The sequence below is a fragment of the Sinocyclocheilus grahami genome, unplaced genomic scaffold (genome assembly GCF_001515645.1).
Source record: "Sinocyclocheilus grahami isolate Dianchi unplaced genomic scaffold, SAMN03320097.WGS_v1.1 scaffold207.1, whole genome shotgun sequence".
NCBI lineage: Eukaryota > Metazoa > Chordata > Actinopteri > Cypriniformes > Cyprinidae > Sinocyclocheilus > Sinocyclocheilus grahami.
In genome coordinates this window covers 162,046-183,836 of record NW_015505386.1, presented here as the reverse complement: position 1 = coordinate 183,836, position 21,791 = coordinate 162,046, and the positions used below count along the sequence as shown (strand labels likewise).

General features: G+C 36.6%; 1 protein-coding gene across 1 annotated transcript; it reads left to right on the top strand.

The window, feature by feature from the left end:
* Positions 1 to 1,354: 1,354 nt before the first annotated feature.
* Positions 1,355 to 21,368, top strand: LOC107595669 (niban-like protein 1). Its single transcript, XM_016286150.1, has 14 exons — positions 1,355 to 1,577; positions 3,743 to 3,873; positions 5,411 to 5,539; positions 5,756 to 5,861; positions 6,315 to 6,482; positions 12,576 to 12,691; positions 15,817 to 15,921; positions 16,584 to 16,746; positions 17,741 to 17,928; positions 18,006 to 18,161; positions 18,773 to 18,886; positions 19,027 to 19,134; positions 20,172 to 20,283; positions 20,394 to 21,368. The coding sequence occupies exons 1-14, from the start codon at positions 1,523 to 1,525 to the stop codon at positions 21,299 to 21,301; spliced, it is 2,559 nt and encodes an 852-aa protein (XP_016141636.1). The 5' UTR covers positions 1,355 to 1,522; the 3' UTR covers positions 21,302 to 21,368.
* Positions 21,369 to 21,791: the final 423 nt, after the last annotated feature.

Genomic DNA, 21,791 nt, shown 5'->3' with positions numbered 1-21,791 from the left:
CTCCTCTTGCTGTCTCTGGCAGAGCGATGCTTCGCACTCACAGCAGCTGACTGCGGAGATTCGTCACTGCTTGAGCGCCCCTCCCTCACATGCGCTCGTGCTGCCGAGCACCGTTATATGCTGCGCGGTTGCCAAACGCCGAGGGCTCAGACACAGAGTCTCAAGTGAATCCCTCCTTGATTTCACGCTGATTGTTCATGCCATGATCAGTGGAGGTTGTAAAATACCCTTGCAACTGTTTCCACTGTTCATTGACCGCTACGTGACAAAAAGAGCAGGTCACTCAATTAGAGATGCAACTAAAGGTTACACTGAATTTTAATTTGACTGACTACGAAGCAAAGCAGTTTTAGTTTACTTCATCAAATTAACAACATAAGTTGGTAAAATAAGAATACAAATTCAATTGAATAAATATATACTGTTATATTTTACTGTTGTCATGTAAAGTATCATATGTGTGATCATATTCCTGGCTAGAGCAGCATTTAGTCATTTTGACCGCACGAGGGCGATAAACGCCTGAAGGTAAACCCTTTATCGTTTTTTTTTTTTTTTTTTTTTTTGCTGCAGTATTTTGTATTTTTATATAATATATATAGCTATATATCAATGCATATAAATATTATTCAATCAAAATGTTTTTTTTTTTTTTTAAATAAAAGTGTCTTTTAGTATAAAAGTAGGCTGTTGTTTTTAGGAAATTACATTATTTAATCTCTCTCTCTCTCCCTCTCTAAAATACAATTGTGCCTTTTCCTCTCTTTTCCCTTGACTTAAAAAGAAAAGCAAAGCAAGCCTCAAAGGCTTCAGATTCCTAAAAAGCAGTGTGCATTTCCTGGAGAAAATATCAGCTTTGTAATTCAGTTTCAAAGATGTTTGTGGAACGGAATTTGCCAACTCTAAGAATTCGTGTAAGACTGAAAAATATTCATATCTTTTAATATATACTATTACTTGTTTCGCTTCTGTTTCAGTTTTTATAACCATTTCTTACTATGTGTAAGTAAGCTGTTGTTTTTTAGCATGTGTGTTTGGTCGCTTTGGATAAAAGCATCTAATAAATGACTAAATAAATAAAAAATAAAAAAATATCTTCATTACTTCAAGAAAATAATAATTGCGTCATTAAAGGTTTAGAGACCAAAACGTGTTCATTTTTTATAAAATCAATAAATACATCAACTTAAGCCCATCATATAACAAAAGCAAGTCCATGATCATATCAGACTCTGTCAAATCAGCTGTGATTAAACAACAGAAGGTTTGTTGTGAAGTTGGGTGTGTCAGGCGGCGTAAACCACGCCCTCTGAATGTCACTCATTTGACTCGAGTTTAAATGAGTCTTGTTTCTCTCGCGCTCAGAGGGCGTCGCAGTCACACAGTGAACTCGCGTCAATGCAAAATGAACACAACGCTCTGAAGTAACCAGGGATGCTTTGTTTAGAAGACACATTTCTGTAGTGTTTCAGATCCAAAGGAACTTTCTTCAATATCCGTGACTGTCATTTAAATCGTCACCATGGGTGATGTGATTTCTACCAACCTGGACGAAGGCAAACGGGAGATGATTACAGGTAAAACGCGTTTGTGTTACTTTTAAAAGGGAAAATAGAGCTAGCGTACTTTAAAAGAGGACTGTTTAATTAAAAGAGATGGGTTTAGTCAGCGTGGATACACCATACACAAATCTTTAAGAGATTTTTAGCAGACGCGTGTAAGTTACACCGAAGAAACCTGGACGCATTCGCGCGCTCAAAAACAACAGCGGTATGAGACGGAGTCCAGATGCGTTTTTCACTCAAAAAAAAAAAAATCAAAATGTCATCATTTACCTAGACTGTCATTTTGTAATTTTCTTCCCTTTTTTTTTTTTTTTTTTTTTTTTTTTTAACTGCGTTTTTCTCAGTTTTCCATGGACCTCCTAGGATTCTCATGCAGCCACCTGGGGGTCCAAGATTGAAAACCCCAGCTCTAATGCGTTTTAACACGCTCCGAGTGAAACCCATCTTAAGATGTGATGAGTGATGTGCGGTGTTCACAACAGCATTACATTACAGGGTTTATGTTGATAAGAAGTTTGCTAGCGAATCGTCGCCAGCACCTGTTCCACCTGTGCCAACTGAGTGTCTAGAAACACTCTCTGCAAATATACATGTGAATGAATACAGTGGAATAGTCCACACTGAGCCAAAGCAAACGGAGTCTACAAGTTATTCTAGTTTAATACAATAGTGGGTCTGCTAGAGAACGGTCTGCCCTCACAGACACACCGGCTGCTGCATTCATGCAATCACAACAACATGGTTTTCATTCAAATGTCCTGTAACAAGAAGCTCCTAATCTGATGGAGTGCTTGAGAAATGAGGTGTAAGTGAAGAGATTCCTTCCTGTGGAGACCTACTGTAGGCCATGGTACAGTAAACCTGAATACCCAGAAGGCCGTGTGTATTCAGTTGACATCAGATGTGGCCCTTCTTCCTTTTCCATTCCTGTCAGGTTGTTCCTTCTTGTTTCTTATGGAAGTATGTCCTCCTTTCACATACATTCAAACATGTGCCAACTTTCATCAGCATCCAAACGCTAAGGCTCTCGTCATGTTAATATTAAATGCCAAGGATATTGTTTGCTTTAAAACTAGACCACTATGCTTTGAATATGGCATTCAAATGTGATTTGCCTCTGATCATGCATCACTTTTTCCATTTATTGGCCTCTTTATATAAGCAAATTCATCTTAATAGCACCATCTTCTTTTCATAAAGCTTCAATAAGCCTGCAGGCTCGGGTCTTTTCATTTTCGATGTTTATTTTCATACGGTGTCCATGTGTTTCCACACTTGACTGTTTTTGCAACTGTTTCTCTCTTTATCAGGAATTCCCATTTATTGTTGATCACCTTTTCTTTTGTAACCCTATTGAATTTCAGGATCAGCATTTTCACAGATTAGATATATTTCAATATAAGTGTTATGATATTGTAATAGAATACACAGTGAGGGTTGCACAAAATGGCCCAAAAATCATAATCTTATTATTTTGGTCTATTATTTTTTCCCTTTACATCTAATATGGTAATGTATTTAATAAATTTATTTTATATCTCTAAAATTATTTTAATAATTTAATATTTAAATTATTAAATTACTATTTTATAAAAATAGATAATGTGCATATAAAATTTATATTAATAATAATACATTTTACATGGCAGTACTATATTTTAAAACATATTTTAAAGCATGCAGACTATATATAAATTTTTTTTTAAATTGCAGCCTTTTGTGGTTTAATAATCGTACATGGCAATATCATGATTTCCGTTTGAACTCTTTCAAACCCGCACACGCAGACATGGGCTAATGATGTCGACAGTGGATTGTCATTTGTTGTATTTCACACTGTAGTTCTAGTCAACTAAAAATCTTGGATCAAGTTACAGCTCTGTTTTGTTTGATGCTGTAAGAGGCTGGGTTTTTCCTCTGTGTTTTCATCTTTGTTGTTATCTTGCCTAATTGCTTTTGGGAACAATTCTCAACTAAAAGACTAAAACTAACTAAACAGGTTTATAATGTTTTGTGATTGTGATTAAATGTTTATACTGCCATTTGACCTAAAGTAACCTCCAGCAAATGCAACCTGCAATTTGCAGTGCACTCTGCAGCTGTAAAGTAATCATTTCTTTCCTGTGCTGCGGTCCTTCTTTAAATCTAACTAATCCTGTATCTCTGTTCCAACTTAGCCCGCACCAACGCTGTGATGGCAGAGTTTGGGAGGTTTTATGAGCAGCAGTACGCTGTGGCTTTGTTCAACAGCGTACGCTATGAGATCGAAGGAGGAGGGAATACCCAGACACAACTGCTACATAGAAAGGTAAAACCCCCTACATTTCACCTCTGTCTGTCCAGTCATGTAGATCCCAGAGGGATGGGGAAAGATTGTCAAAGCATGGAAAAATAATGGCAAAGAATATTGCCCACTCCAGGTTAAAATGAGATCAGACGTAAGCCTTCCTGCTGCAGTTTTGCCTTTTTTTATTTTTATTTTTATTTTTTTCCCTTTGGCTCTGCTGTACTGTTTCCCTCGTTTTGAAGACTCTGGTCGTGCTTATCGGCATGAAGTCAGCGAAGAGGAAGTGGAGCAGATTTCACACAAGTTAAATAATTGTAACAAAGGCTTGAATAGCAAATACACACACACAAAAGCACATAAAGACTTCAGACGCCATTCCACTGACTGTAACATCAAAGGATCTTGGGTAGACCTTGCTTTCGAATGCCATTTTTCACCAAAATTATGCTGGTGCTGGTGCCAGCCCACATTTCCATTGAGTCTAATGATGATATAACCGACAACATAACCTGCCCACAAATGAACTTGGAGCAGTACTGTCTTTGTTTACGAGTATTACTTATGGAATTTGTGTTGATGCAACTGCCAAAAGTTATAACGCAAACAATTAATATAACTGTAATTATGTTTTAGACAAACATGAAAAATTGAAGTGGCTGGAGCAGCTGTCCAGTGCATGGGTACTTTGCATCCATCAACTGAATGAGCATCGCCCCGGGCGTTCCCAGTTTAGAAGACTTTGATTATAATGGGAAGGATCTACTTGGTTTTGCCAGACTAAGTTGTTGTTGTTTTGAAAACTTTCCACCCCCCTGACCTCTGATATTAATTGTTTCTGGGTTGAGACGAGCATGTCAAAGGAGCTGAAACCAGCTTTTCTGCAGTGGACAAATCTGTCAAACAGTTCAAGATCAGTCACCAACACATTGTTGGCTGAAATGGTTTGATTGCATTAGGTTGGTAGGGATGTTCTGAGATCTTGGTTATCTCAACAAATGCGCAGAAAGTTTAAAAACTATTTTCTTATTGGTCTCCAAACTCTCCTGGCCTCCCCAATTATCATTTGTCCATGAAGTCGTTTGATCTCTACTAAACACAGAAATCTAGACCATGGCCAAGAAAAACGCTTGTGCACTCTCATATTTGAAGTCCTTCAGATGTTATGAGACAGGACAGCTGGACTTGAAAAATATCTGTCTGCATTGTATTTGTATTTAGTTTCAAAGATTAACCGATTAACCGTGTTCAAAAGCATGCACACCCACCAGTGGTAAATTCAGCATCCATTAACAGAAAGCAGTGGTTTTGATTGTAGACATAACACAAGCTTGAATGTCTTTTATGTACCAGTTGCTCCACCCATTTCTTATTTTGGGCTGAATCACTCAGATCTATGTTATATAAATACGTCTCGAACTGGCCTTTTGTTATTTCCGACTGCTGGGAGTATTTCACGTTGGTCTTCTAAACACCATTCATTGATTTGTTTAGTCATGCTTTCATCTAGTAAAATGATTTTGATTTGCAATCATTTAAAATGCGTTTGTTCCCACCACAGGACCCTCTGAAGAACAAGTCCATCTTCTCTGGAGGTTTGTTTCAGTATCTGGAAGAGAGCAAGAAATGGAGGAGCCGCTTTTTGTATGTGGGCGACTCCTACAACATCAGCTTATATGAGAGCAAAGCGGTGAGTGTAAACCACTGAGCGTGTTGTTTTTTTCCCTAACTTTCACCACAAACATGCCCAGCTCAGATAATTAAATGTAAACAAAAGAAAAAATGATCTGAATGTTAATCTTGCATTACTGGACCTAAAGTGAATATAAAGTGTCCTGCTGTTAGTGGATATGTTTGTCATTTCCCCAGCTGCAGAGTGATTCTGAGCTGTGTGTTTCCTCTACAGGCACATGATCGAGGTCTCCACTCCAAAGGGGTCATTAACTGTGCCGGGTACAGAGCCCTGACCTCGATGGAGGAATACCTGGGGCTTCTAAACAATAGCCTGAGTGGTGAGAAATGAATGAATACAATAATATTTAAATAAACAGACAGAAAAGTAGCATTGTCAGAAAATACTATCAGAATTCTAAAAGATCCTAATGGACATGTAGCACAATATCATTTTAAAGTCGAAGTATGAACACACTATATCCGATAGTAATTTAAAAAATAGTAATTTAATAGTAATTTTTAAATGTTCAAATTTCAGTTTATGAAGTAGGGTATTTATTTTATTTATTTATAAGAGTTCTTATTTGATCTCATAATATAATTATGTATTTTATTTTATCTTTTTTTTTTTTTTAAATAGTAATAATGTCTAGAATAGACAGGATACATGCAGGATGAGTCCTTTTAATACTCCATATACAGTGCTATATAATCTATTATGTCTAATCAGTGTAATTTTAAATAATTTATAATCATGTAATGTTCTTATATTGTGTATTCTGTTGTTTTAGATACAAAGGCCAAAGTGGCCAGTGCCCCGTTTCTGAAATGTCCCACGCAGTTTCCCCTCATCCTGTGGCATCCATACGCCCGCCATCACTACTTCTGTGTCATGACGGAGAAAGAACAGAAGAAGTGGCATGCCGTCTTCCAGGACTGTGTGAGACACAGCAACAACGGTGAGTCACGGTCACAAACAAAGGCAAAGCAAAGCATTCGTTCTGTTTTTAGATTGATGCCATGTGTGCTTCTCTCTAAGTGTATCTGCTTTGCTGAGTTTAAAAAGACCTGTCTTATCTACTTAATCTATATATCTATATCACAGCTATATTACGGGAAACAGTAGTTCACATGTTAATGTTCATTTGTTGATTTGTGTGCACAAAAAAACGCACATTGTCATGAGAAAGTTGTAGTTTGTCGGCATAAAGGAGTCGATTTTGCCATGTCAGCTACTATCCAAAATAACCTTAAAATGGATCTCCATACCAGAGCATTTGCTGCATATAATCGTTTCTTTCTGACTCACAGTGAGAGATGAATAAACAGCGAGATTTGACCTACGACATTCATCTTTCCTCCCCGTCACTCAAACGTAGTCTATAGAGCATTTCTAGCTAAATATGCTCCAAAACATCTGCATGCCTTTATAAAAATTCATAGTATTACATTACCTTCAACTCCACCCTCAAATCACCTGTCTTCTGGCTTATTGTCATATTTCAAATCACACAGCAGGGTGTGTGTCTATGCCTGTGTTTGTGAGGGAAAGAAGTGTTTGTGTCTCAGCTTGAAATGTTGAATGCTTTTCAAATTACTTTAAGGTGTGGAGGATGTTCTTTTTGTCATTTTAACTGATGCTAAATATCCCATGCAAGAACAGTGAACTTTTAGTGCTCTTTATGACGTGTCATTTTTTAAATTCTTCATTAGAATGCATTGATATCTTCTAGGAATTTCTACGTAGAAATCAAATTCCAAAATGGCTTAATCAAGTCAAATTTAATATAAGGTACTATTTTGTTGTACTGTTCAAATCTAATTAATTTAGATTTTTTTTTTATATATATATATATATTTTTTTACATGATTCACATTTATAATGTTGTTACAAAAGAAATCTGTTTCAAATAAATCCTGTTCTTTTGAACACACATACATTAATCCTGAAAAATATATCATGGTTTCCACAAAAACATTAAGCCGCACAACTATTTGAAACATTGACAATAATAAGAAATGTTTCTTGAACATCAAATAAGCATATTAGAATGATTTCTTAAGTGTCAAGTGATACTGAAGACTAAAGTAATGGATGCTGAAAATTCAGCTTTGCCATCAAAAGAATAAATTGTTTTAAAATATTTTATTACATTACACTAGAAAAACTGATATTTAAAATTGTAATAATATTTCTCAGTATTACAGTTTTTTTGTATGTGTTCTTGATCAAATAAATGCAGCCTTGGTGAGCATAAGAGATATTTATTGGAATGATGCACATTAAAAATGACTGTAGTCAGCGCCAATAGCCTAGTGGGCAGTGCGCTGACATGTGACACTATCGTCATATCATATACAATCAAAAGTCTCTTTGGATAAAAGCGTCTGCAAAATGACTAAATGTAAATGTAAAAACTTCAAAGCAACCAGTCAAAATAAAAGTTTGGTTTAACTTGAAGAAACTGTGACAGAAATATGTATATTGTATAATGTAATTATGGTACTACTACTAATAATACAATTATTATTAAAACATTATTTTTAAAGGTATATATGCTAGAAATATTTACCAGAATTAACTGAACAGAAAAATGTAAATGCACAACGATTTCTGAAAAAATAAATAAATATTTTTTAAAATATAAAATCAATTGGAGATTGTTTTGATTATTAAAATTTAATGATACCATTAAAATGGAATCCATGAAATTAATGGAACATTCAATTTTGTAAAAAATAAAGCTGAATTTGGAAAAAAAAAAGTGTAATTTATTGCCTTAATGTAATTTGTTAAACTTTTAATAAATTGCTGTTAAATAAGTTTTGTGAGTTCAAATAATTTGACATGCTTTTTGTTTAATAACATTTAATTTAACCATTAAAACAGTCTAAAAAAATTTTAATGGAAAACAGAACAATTTAAATGGAAAAAAATTAATTTTGGGAAAAAATCAAATGGAATTTGGGAAAAAATAGCATGCATTTCATAGGGCCCTACATAGGGAATATAATTTGCCTTTGAGGCATCAGGGAAGGGCTCTGCAAAATCCCTGAGACCTGCCTGAAGCCGACGGCTGAATGACTTCAGGTAGTTGCTCCACATATGTGAGAACACAGCTCTGTGTTTTTGCTAGAGGGTTACCAGAGGGCAGAGACGATCAACCACATGCAAAGCTGTGGTATTACAGTAGGTGCTCAAAGTGCTTGGGTTTTATTACAGCATTGGAATGAAATCAAGAGGAATTATACACGAAGGCCTTTCAAAAAGCCTAAGATAAAGCAAACCACATATACACTATTTTAAGCTGTTTGAATTTGAACTTGACTGTGTATGAACTGCATGTTTTAATTGATCTGTCTAGCCTTCAGGAATGGGACTAAACCAATAGAGAGTTTCAAACATTGGGGATTGAATGCAAATGTTGCATTCTGAACATTTTTGTTCATCTAGTAATTGTATTCTAGTCATTGTTCTGACAGCCTGTGGTGGTGGCTAGTCATTTGTTTTGTTGTAGTCATACCCGTCTCATTGGCAACTTGGAACTGCATGTTTTAATTGATCTGTCTAGCCTTCAGGAATGGGACTAAACCAATAGAGAGTTTCAAACATTGGGGATTGAATGCAAATGTTGCATTCTGAACATTTTTGTTCATCTAGTAATTGTATTCTAGTCATTGTTCTGACAGCCTGTGGTGGTGGCTAGTCATTTTTGTTGTAGTCATACCCGTCTCATTGGCAACTTACAACAGTTAGTAATCAATCATATCATCACACCCATTATGACATCGTAGTGTGGAGACCAATGGCAGAAAGAAAACAAACCGGTTTTAAAATTAAAGTAGAGGTGAATGTCAGTTTCATATATAGAATCGTAGACACTGTTGACAGCTGCAATACACAATCAAACACAATACTTTGAATTCAGCTGAAATTTAATAACAGCCCTTTGCGCTAAGTAATAGGCACACTGTGACCGTCTATTTGGGTAAAGCCCACATGTGAACCTGAAGAGCAGTGACTGTTGTTGTTGTTGTTTTTTTAATGCATCTCAGTTGTGTCTTTTAATAGGCTAATATATTTATTGTATTTCTTTTTGTAATTATGACAAACCATTATTTTAATTGAAAGAAACCGAGAGTGATTCAAAAAAGGTTCAAGAACTCTTAAATTAAGTTTTCTTTTAAAAAATGTTTTATTATTACTATATAATATTTATTATTATAAGTTAAAACTGAAAAATCTAAAAATCTATTTGTTTGCTTATTTTGTTATTTTCCGTTTTTTAATTGATTAATTTTTAGTAATAATTTATTAATTTAAATAGCTCTTGGTGTAGTAATGTGGGCATTCATGTTAATCACAATCTGACACAATGAGTCAATGATCTCTTTTTCTGCTTCGTTTTAATAGGTTTAAAAGGGTGGACATTTTACATTCTACAAGCACTATGTTTTCATAGTGCACTGAATTTTCTCCACTGAAATTCAAAAGATTTAGAAAATTTGATTTCTACATTTTATGGCCCCTTTAACAATTCAGCTGAAATTTAATAACAGCCCTTTGCGCTAAGTAATAGGCACACTGTGACCGTCTATTTGGGTAAAGCCCACATGTGAACCTGAAGAGCAGTGACTTGTTGTTGTTGTTTTTTTTATGCATCTCAGTTGTGTCTTTTAAACAGATTATCCATTTATTTTTTAATCACCACAACCCCACCTTCCCATATAGGCTAATATATTTATTGTATTTCTTTTTGTAATTATGACAAACCATTATTTTAATTGAAAGAAACCGAGAGTGATTCAAAAAAGGTTCAAGAACTCTTAAATTAAGTTTTTATTTTATTTTTTTTTTTTTATTACTATATAATATTTATTATTATAAGTTAAAACTGAAAAATCTAAAAATCTATTTGTTTGCTTTAGTTATTTTCCGTTTTTTAATTTTGATTCGTTTTTAGTAATAATTTATTAATTTAAATAGCTCTTGGTGTAGTAATGTGGGCATTCATGTTAATCACAATCTGACACAATGAGTCGATGAGTCTCTTTTTCTGCTTCGTTTTAATAGGTTTAAAAGGGTGGACATTTTACATTCTACAAGCACTATGTTTTCATAGTGCACTGAATTTTCTCCACTGAAATTCAAAAGATTTAGAAAATTTGATTTCTACATTTTATGGCCCCTTTAACAAAAAAAAAAACATTCTTTTGTGTGTACATTCACTTGTTTTTGTTTATACTGAAACTAAAAATGTAAATATTGTTAATATAAAAATAATTAGTATGTACTTGTAAAAGTCAGTCCACGGTAAGATTTATGTTTGTTTGCTCTAGACATAGCTTTCCTCCAGATTTGGAAAGAAATGTCATTTAAAAAGCTGAAATGTTTTCTTTGGTTCTCATTATTGATTCTGAGATAAGACATTTTTGTTGAAACTCTTCTAGTTCTTGTGCTTTTAGCCCAAATGGGAAATGCTCCAGTGAACAGAACAGTAATGGTAAGAGTGCACACATGCAGTGGCATAGGAACCCTGGGAACCAGCCATCCCAGGAGTCTCGGCTAACCACCGTGCAGCCCCATGCCAGAGGCGGCCCACGCTAAACTCTACCATATGTACTATTTTTTGCTCAAGACTCTTGCGTTGAGTTTCTCAGGCCTGCCAGCTTGCCAGAGAAAAAGAGTGTAGCTTTTTTTATTTTATTTTTTTTCACCCAACACTAAAGCCACATTCAAATTAACTTTTGATGTAAGGTGTCTCTAGTTTGTTAGGACTGCTAGTTGTATTACCAGTGGACATGTCTGGGGACGAGGTGGTTCAATACTGATTAGGGTTTATCGTGTTTTATCGAGCACAGAACTCTAGGGACTTTCTCCAAGCAGACTGCTGACAAACGCATCTAGTGTTTTCTCATGGGGCTCATGCCAAGAAAAGCTAGTTATTTTCTACTTTCCTCTATTCTGTGTGTGTGTGTGTGTGTGTGTGTCTCTCTCTCTCTCTCTCGGCCTCCTTCTCTCTCTTTCTCTGAGTCCTGGAAAATGGACGCTGAGTGGATTTCCTGTTCCTGACAGACTGTTACACACTCCATCCCTCCATCTCTCACTGCTGACTTCCTGTCTTTGTGTCAGCCAATCTGAAACTTACTGCAGCACGCAGATATACATGCTCCCCATCACCAGCTCTAGTCCTATGACTGTTTGTGCAGCTTGCCATTGCTCATGTCGATCTGTGTTTGTCTTTCCTTGCCCATATGTGTAACTTTATGGATCACACTTACTTCCCGCTTCCAACAGGAAAGCAACTCTAAAAGGTTATCTTTTCCCCAAAAGACTCAAATCTCTCCAAATAACAGCTGTTCATTCATATACACTTTTAGTAGTGGCAAGAGCGGGACTGTTTGGTAATGGTTTGATCATCATCTACAAATTGGAATTCTTTCATCACCTCTGATGTGCAGCTTTTATGCAAAAAATCGAGCACATTATCCATCTTCACTACAGTACTGTATAATTATATCTCCATTTAAGTGTTTTTCCAATAAGTCTTGTCACGTTAAGTCTTGTGGATTCTCTGCTTGAGTGGTGGTAGCTGTAGTTTCCATCCACAGACTCTTAGTGAATGTATAGATCTCCAAGTGAAGATGAAGTCTTATTATTAAAATGGTAAACTATTCCTTTTCCTTGCTGGAAAAACCAGGCTGTGCCAGCTTAACATGATTTATAGCTGGTCCAAGTTAGTCTACCAGCCGTCACCAGTTTGGACCAGCAAAAAGAAAAAAAGCTGGTTAGGATTGTTCGGATTTGAATTCAAAAATTCTTGAGGCCAACCAAACTAAATTGTTTAAATTAATATTGTTAGTGAAAATCTTAGATGGTTTTGTGAAAACCCAGTAAATGTGTAGAAGGATGTTGACACCCTTGTTGAATATATGAGCAACAGCACACGTGTATTTGTGCAATATTGCTCTATATCATCATGGCTGTGATTTGGCCATAGGTAATCATATGACACGCTTCTATAACATGTCATGTTTCTTGACCTCTCTAGGACTGTCGGAAGAGTGCAAGGTAGCGACACCAGCTTTCACGGATGCCCTGCGGCTCTACAGGCAGGCCAAGGGTCACTATGGCACCTGGGACCTGATGTGTGGAAACCAAGCACAGGTTGGTGAAGATCATTCATATCCGTTTGGAAAATCTGGCAAATGTCAGAAATAAATCACCCTTTTTACAAAACGGGATGCTTTACATATAGAATGCATCATTCTGTTGATTGTTGCATTTCATGCAGTATGTTTAGTGAGTTTAAGGTGCTCCTGATGCTATCTAATGGGCCTTAGACAATGTCTTAGACTCATGGGAATAAGAATGTAGGCGAAATCAAAGCTTCCCTGAAAAAGAACGAGACCGAGAGGAGGAAAGAACAGTTCAGACAGCATTTATCCCTGTGCACTTCTGTTTTCCTTGGATAGTTTGGGTAGAGTTTCCTCTACATGTCCTCAATCCAGGCTTTATCCTCTGTCCCAGACAGGTGGGAGGGCACCCAAACTTTGGCTCAGGTGTGGCTAACACTCTTAAATTAACTATATTAATTTCACTGAGAACTTCAGCAGGAGAGAATTTGAGAGACTCTAGCTTGAAAAAATTAGGTCTACATGCTTAAGGTGGTCTACCAGCCTGACCAAGATGGTTTACAAAGTTAAATTTGAGCCACCAGCTTGTAATTGCCTCTAGACCTGGTGATTTGGCAACTGACCATCTAGAGCAACTAATGATCATAAATGATCATCTTAGACCAGCTAGAAACCATGCCAAACCAACTTCCATCAGGTGTTGATTTAAGCAGTTTTTTTTAGAAGGTAAAGACAGGGGCAGAAGTGTCAGGATTGGCTTCACCACTGACACTCTCAAAGAGACCATATTGTCACCAAAAAAACTGTATTTACTTTTAGATGTTTGTTCCATGCTGTATAACCCTTAGAAACTCCATGACCCTTAAACTCAAACTGTACTGTTCCTTTAAGACTTCTATATGTAAATTTACCCATTATGGCTGGCTAACCTCCATGAGTTTCATAAGTGTTTAATGTGGGTGGTCATATCTTAATGTGCTAATATTTGTGACATCATAATAATTAATTAATCTTTCTGAATGACCCATTTCTCCCTCCCAAACTCATTTAAACACATAAACATTCCAAATGCAACATTTTACATCTTTCTATCTGACCAGAAGCCCATTTCTAAAAGACTAGCTCTTTTTAAGCTTTATCTTGATACATCAGACTGATCACTCTGTATTTAAGCTCTCTAATGTGCTGGAGCAGCACAAACCCTCAATAATGTCTAAACCACAGAGCAGAGAGACGGCTGAGAATGTGTCATTAGAGGGGTGAGTTATGGTCAGGTCTCTGGTTTGTAACTTTGTACTGCTGTCTCATTTTAGTCATAATGTGCTAGAAATAACCTTTAGTTTCTAACAGATTTAGGAATGTCTATCTTGCCTGCTTTCTCGCGTACACACAGAGATTTGAATAAAATGCAAATAGGCAATCATTAAAAGTATTGGGTGCTGGTTATCCTCACACCTCGTGCTGTCTCAGACACACACATAACCATACAGTGCCCTTAAAGGGGACCTATAATGGAAATTTTTTTTTATCTCATGGTATCTTCCAAATACACCAAAAACATTTATGAAATGAAGGTAGTCATTTTGTAATTAAACTGTTATTTTCCCCCTAGTTCTTCTGTTCAAATTTGGAGTATTAAAGCATGTTAAGTATTAAATATTTTGTTCTCATACCAATTTTCATGAGTTAAATATTCTTAAAATGAAAATCCTTTTTCCACTGCATGTTTGGTGTCAGTTGATCTGGATTTAAGGTGAGCGCCTTTTTTTTTGGCATCCCTACATAAAATGTTTAGTTTTGCACTGAATTCATTAACTTTTGATAGCTTTCAGTGACAAACTGTCCAGAATTTCAGTTAAAATGCCAATGAGTATCTTCTCCTCTACTATAGCTTTAAATTCCCTTTTATTTTGAGCGTATTCAAGTCTGATGCGTCACCGTTTGACAATAATGCTCAATAAGTGACGTCTTGACTAAGTTTTTTTGCTTCTTTCCAGAAAACACCCAGGAAATGTTTCTTATGAATGAGCTTTTTGTGTTTGTGTGTGTGTGTATAAAGCCAATTAATGCCTCTGTTCTTACACTTTAACCAAGGAAAAGTACTAGGAGTTGTATATAAAGAAGGTATTGACATTGTCCGTGCGCGAGAAACATGGTCATTCCTCTTCATCCCGCCCTCAGCGGTGTTACATCGCGTCACGGTCAGCCTGGATGTGACACCACACTGGAAACGGCTGCGTGGGCTGTTATTACTGCTGGGTGTGGGCCGTCTGTTTTTTGTTTTTCTGTCAGGGGGTCTGCGTGGTGTTACTGCCCACATGGCCCCTGCATTGCTATGGAAACTGTGCGAGGGGAGGGTTGAGAGCGATTCTGTACTATTTACTTTCAGATGAAATTGTCAGAAGCTCAGAACTTGAACTCATGCCGCTCACCCTAATATCTTTACATGAAGATCATCGTATAGTTACTGATAGCCAAGCCTGTAGCAGTAATTTGAGTTCAATTAGCCATTACTCATTGCTGCATTTTATGTGCATGGTGTGGCTGGATGCCTTACAGGTGACCAGCTAATACACCTCAAATAAATGTCAGTCAATCACTGTCAGGTCATAAAGAAGCCCCTTTCGCTGACTTCATTACCCCTCGCTCTCTCTTTCTCTTCAACAAATGCATTATTTGATATCAGGAAATATTAAAGTGTGAACTAATCCTAATATTTAGACCGTGAACGTGTCATGATTGGTGTGTTATTTATGATAAACCAATTGTCCTATCCCTAAAAACACACATGAAAAGAGCGGACTTATTCTTGCAGACATGTTTCTCGGCATCAAAGGTTATTTCTGTTTTGGCTGTCAATGCAGTGAGCATGAACAAAGCAGCCATCTGTGATAGGCGTCCAAGTAGTTGTTTTGAACGATAAAGCATTGTGTTTCAGGAATTGATAGTTTGACATTATACGGTCTGCAGTCTAGTTACTGAAGATATGCATGCAAAACCACTGAGCTGTTTGCATGAAGTTAATGATGCTCTCGAAACTGTCTTATCATGTTTCTTAAGCACTATTCAAATTCTGTCATCATTATTTAAACATACTTCCAGTTGCTGTGTAACCAATGGCTTTTTTCATCTACATCTGTGTGTTTGTGTGTCTAGATTCTTGCTAACCTGGTGATGGAGACTTTGCACCCTGAACTGAAGAATCTGATCGTGCCTCGGCTGAAAGGAAAACTGCAACAGAGACAGAGGGACTGGATGCTGGTTGGTTCTCATATGTGAATTCTGAAGCTGTAAAAAGAATCTTCTGTTCGTTTACACAAGTATTTGCAAACCATTTTCATGATTGCATAATGCTTCTCTTTGCAATAGATGAATTCATTTATAATAGATATAAAAATTAGATTCCACATTTTCAAGCTTTTGAGAAGTATCATTTGGAATAAAAAATTATTAAAATATTACTATTGGAATAAATATTACTGTTAAAATAAAATATACTATTTGGAAAAAAAATTATTATATATAAAATCACAATTGTTTTTTATTTATTTATGTATGATTACACTGTGGAACATTACCAATTGGTATAACTCTTTTTGAGGCTTCCATAGCTCACAACTCACAATTTCGACAGCCTTATCTCTGTAAGCCAGCTAGATTATTACCTTGGTGACAAGTTTACTATCTTGTAATGTTCAATACATTACACAAACAAATCATTTAGGTTTGTAAGGCATAAAAACAATTGCACGTGATCAGCAAATGTCCTGAACATGTGCGGACTTTCACCACTGACCCACTCTGTTGTTAAGCCCTTATTTAATTGTTTGTTACTGGATTAGGGAATTAATTTCTACATGTATGTGTATATCCGCTGCGATTTCTTTGAGGTTTGTTTATCATCTGTTTGTTTGCCCTGTCAGATCTCAGATGCAGTATACAGACAGGTGGTGTCACAGACAAAGACTCAACACGAAGCTCTGGCTCAAGTATGTGAGGTGGAGCGCCCCCGTCTGGACTCCGCTCTGCGCACAGATATGGATCAGATCATCACATCCAAAGAGCACGTTTCTGGAAAGATCCGTGGTATGAGAAAACCAATCAACCGTCTCTGTGGAGATTACTAATGTGTCATACATGGCCACACACTTCTGATGTTGCTTTAAAAAAAACCTCTCTCAAAAAAAGCAAGAGCAAAAACACATCGCCTGATTCATGACAATTAAGATCTTTAGATTCTATGATTGTTTAAGTGTAGTGCTTTATCATCAGGCTTTTTGTTGTGTTCTGATGATTCGGTATTACAGATACTTTTGAATCTTAATGATTGAGACTTCATTTAATACACAGATTATGCCACAATTTATTTTATTTTACTCTACTCTTAGCTGCACTATTTCAGTCTCCCATTCTTCCACATGATACTTCTTTCATTGGAATTCAGTCGCAATCAACATAGTTTGGCTTTAACCTAAAAAGCTCAGACCGTCCTGCCATAATGTAGGTTTGGCAAGAGTACTAAATTTTTCTTGTGTCATTTGTGGCTAGGACTGTGTTCCACCCATAGCACATTTCAAATAACACGAGCGAAATAATCTTGACAGCATGTTTTTGAGTATTTGTACAAATCTCTAAATTACTTTAGAGTCCATCTGTGTGTTTGTGATGGCTCCTTTATTCTTACGGAATAATAGTGGTTGTTTTGACACCTAGGACAGGTGCTTTCCTACAATCACTTGTTCACAGATACCAGGGCCCATTATGTGGCCTAGAGTCATTGTGATCAGTCTTAAGCTTTCATAATCGAGTCTTTTCTAAAGCGTTCTTTGTTTATGACTCGCAATTTGAGGAGTGAGACAACATTTAAACATAAAAGTCCCTTGTAGGTCAGGATGTCTCTCACAACCTGAAAACAAACACATGTGCGCTGAACATTTCACATGAATTTAAAGCTTCAGTTTTCATGCAGCCACCTGTAATTTAAACAAAAGCACACAAGTTTAATATTAAATATGAAGGTTTTTTCCCTCTATAAGGGGCGTTCTAGTGCACTAATATTTGTCTAATCCTCTTCTTGAAGCGTTGGTGTTGCCCCGTGTCGAACAGCTTGTGAGAAGCAAGGTTCAGCCCTACATCCACTCCATCCTGGAGGCCCTCATGGAGCCCACCAGCAGAGGATTCTCTGAAGTGAGGGACATCCTCTTCCGTGAGCTGGTGGAGGTCAGCAAGAACACAATGAACGATAGAAGCAGTGAGAAGCTGGGAGAGGTGAGGCAGAACTTTGATTAACAATGTTAGCAGAGCCTTTTTAAAGCGATAGCTAACTCAAAATCCTCTCTTCATAGCATATGGACAAGATTTCCATGTTGGCCTTCCATCCGGTGAAGATGCAGAGCTGTTATGAGAAGATGGAGGCGTTGAACCTTGAAGGCCTCCAGCAGAGATGTGACGTGTCCAGTCCCTCTGTGTTCATCCAGAGAGCTCAGATCCTCATGAGACAGGTGTCTTTCCTCTTTTTTTATTTTATTTTTTTTAATATTCCATTTAAATATCTAAAACTTCTTGAAGTTTTGCAGTACTTGGCACTAGCACTTGAAATTGATTTGATATTAATCATTCCATAGCCTGCATTAATTTTTCTGGTGCCTACCAACAAAATAAAAAACAAGCAGTGATTTAGCAGCGAGGCCAAGAGCTTGAATCAATGTGAAAAATGGCTAAAGCGTATTAAAGAGATAGCAGTTTATTGTTAATGAGCGCCACCCTGAGGTAATAACTCTTATTGCAGGTATGTTGGCAATTGAGACTTATACTGAGATTTTACTGAATCAAAGTATACCCTGTTATCTGACAGCTAATTAAAAAAAATTTTTTTTTAATTCAAGTGAAACAGATCACATCTATCTATATGTCCGTCTGTCTATCAATCTATCTGTCTGTTCTATTTTGGTATATAACATCACATGGTCATTTTAGTATTATATGCATGCAGAAAATGTGCATATTGATTTCCAAAATAGCCTTTGTCCTTTTAGAATTCTCAAATGTTTTACAAATAAACCATCAAAGTTGATGACAATCCGTACTAAAATTCCTCTATTGATGTATGTAGCAAATGGACAACGCAGTGCACACATTTGAGCAGCTGGTCCATCAGAGTCTAGATGGCCACAGTGGGGAGGATTTCTGCAAGATCATCCAGCGCTGTCAGGACAGAGTACTCAAAGTAAGTGCATTAGTTGGGTCTTTACTCCGCAAAGCTGAAACCGGTTTTGTTACACAGCTCCTGGGTCATTGCTGTATCAGAACATTTTTGAAGACCACCTTCATTTCCTCACTTTAATTCTGGTTGTTTATGACCTGCAGAAATATGACTATGACAGCAGCACAGTGAGGAAGAAGTTCTTCAGGGAGGCGTTGCTTCAAATCATCATACCGTACATGCTGAAACAGCTCTCTCCATCCTGTTCACCGGTTGGTACAAGGAATCAGCCTCTCTCTGATATATTTAGAAGTGCCATTGTTCGGTGTCATTTTTTTAAATGAATTTTATGCTACACATGTAAGAAAAACAGGTCATTTTTCCTACTGTGTCGCTCTTAATATTTCTCAGATATTAATGGGGGCTCAGGTCAAAAATGTCACCAAAAGAGAGAAAATGACCCAGAAATTAAACTGGTGACAAATATTATTATAATATTATTATATTATTATTATTATTATTATATTTAACTGGGTAATTCATTATTAATTTTTCAAATTTATTGACTTGTTGCTAATAATAATAATAATATTGATGCTGTTGATGATAGTAGTAGTATTTGTAACCAGATAATATAAAAATATTACTGTTGTTGTAGTTTATATTTATTATTATTTGTGATAAGATTATTATATAAATACTAAATTATCTGGTTACAAATAGTACTACTACCACCACCACTATTATTATTATTATTAATATATTATATGTTATTGGATGATTTATTATTATTAATAATAATAATGTATTCAAATGTATTAATTTAACTTGTTGATAATTATTGTCTTGTTGATAATCATTATGATTATGGTGCTGCTGATGATAGTAGTAGTATTTGTAACCAGATAATATAAAAATATTACAGTTGTTGTAGTTTATTATTATTATTATTGTTGTTATTATTAATGATGAGATGATTATATATAAAATAAATTATCTGGTTACAAATACTACTACTACTATCATCATTATTATTATTATTTGTAACCAGATCATTCATTATTATAATTTATACATTTATTATTGTTGCTGATAATAATAGTTTATTATTATTATTATTATTATTATTTGTAACCAGATAATTAATTCCATATGATTTGTTGATCTTTTACAGTTCATTTATAGATGCAGCCTAATTATTGATCATGTATTTTAAATGATAAATATACATATTTTACAGAAAATTAGAAAACATGGTGTGTTTTGGTGTTATATGGGGGGAAAAAAACTTTTTGTCTTTGAAATCTAGGATCTGCCCAAGTTCAAGGAGCTCATCTTTGAGGACTTCTCTAGATTCATACTAGTAGAGAACATCTTTGAGGAAGTGGTCCTGCAGTCAGTCAGCAAGGACATCATGATGGGTGAGTGTTTGCACTGCAGCCCCTTTAGCACAATATAGCACAGCCTCCATACCTTACTGCTTAAAAATATTGTTGCAATGCGTTTTCAATCATTCCTTTTCATTCTGCAGCTGTGAAGGAAGCTGCGGTCCAGCGAAGGCACAACCTGTACAGAGACAGCATGGTCCTGACCAACAGCGACCCCAACCTGCACCTGCTGGGAGAGGACACCATCGACTGGGCTGGCCAATTCGGAGGAGTAAAAGGAGACAGGCAAGGTGGCGAAGTGGCCAACAGGAAACGCAAACAGATCGTCTCCATGATCCACCTGGATGGGATGCCTCTGCCATACGAGTCCTGCCAGGAAGTACCAGGAGTGGACGGCATCCCAGAGGAGAGCGAAGGGCAGACAGAACAAGATCTTGAAACAGAAAAGCCTGTGAACCCAATACAGCACGTACCCATCGAGAAAGAACCAGGCTCTCCTGACAGCCTCAATGAGATCCGAGACCTCATAAACCCCGTGCTGGAAGTGGTCGAAAAAGACGGCTCACAGTTGACCAACGGGATGTTGCTTTTGGAAGAAGGCGATGAGGTGAAGCACATCACAACGGTAACAGAGATTGTGCCAAGGGAGTCACCAAACAAGGTTGACGAAGAATTGGACACCGCCCAGATTGAACAGTTTTTAGAAGAGGAGCAGTGCGTATCCGCCATTGAAAGCGCCATTCAACAGATCGAGATCGCCATCCAGGAAGACCCCAATGAGAACCTGAGCGAAGGCGCCATCGACTCTGATGGGGAATTCACTCAAACCTCTACCAACTCCAGCCCTCTTCATCACGATGACAGTGGGTTTCAGTCTCCAGCCAATGAGAATGTAGAAGAAGTGGAGCCTCAGCCAATCACAGACGAGGTGGTGGACACAGAGCAAGTGATGTTAACTCTGGTGGAGGGAGTGAAGAGTAGCATTGATTTAGACGCCAAAGCTCCTTGTGATGCTTCAGAAAAGAAATCAGAAGTTGAAATCGAAAGTTGAAAGTGAGATATGAAACATTTTATAAACTGAAAGCGTTTGCTGACACTTTTGTTTGCTTTCCATCAGCAACACTTTATGGTTGATATTTCAGCCAGTTTGTTGTTAATTTAATTTTAATTACGGTTTTATTTTCTGTTTTTCCAGTTAATTTTGTGGATGTTTATCAAGGAGAAATTTGTATATATTCTCATAGACTATATACACATTTATATGACCTTCTGTGCCTTTCTTTTTTACATTTTATGTAACTCATGACACCCACACTAATTATAATGTGGCAGAGATTTCATAAACTAACTGTCATTATCTTGGACAGTTCCCTTTCCTGTTCCTGTGCTCACTTGTTAGACTATGGTTTGGTTGCGGGTGGCGTAAACCAGCATGCTTTCACCTTTTGACATCAGCGAGGAGGTTAGTATTATAACTAATGCAAATATATGGACTTCACCTGAATGTACTCATATGTACAGTGAGGTGGCTTGGCGCATTA

Bases quoted from the DNA above. Each gene is read 5' to 3' on its own strand.
- LOC107595669 (XM_016286150.1), top strand. From the start codon at position 1,523: ATGGGTGATGTGATTTCTACCAACCTGGACGAAGGCAAACGGGAGATG. The intron at 3,874-5,410 runs GTAAAACCCCCT...TTCCCACCACAG, and splicing joins CACAACTGCTACATAGAAAG to GACCCTCTGAAGAACAAGTC. The intron at 17,929-18,005 runs GTGAGGCAGAAC...CTCTCTTCATAG, and splicing joins GCAGTGAGAAGCTGGGAGAG to CATATGGACAAGATTTCCAT.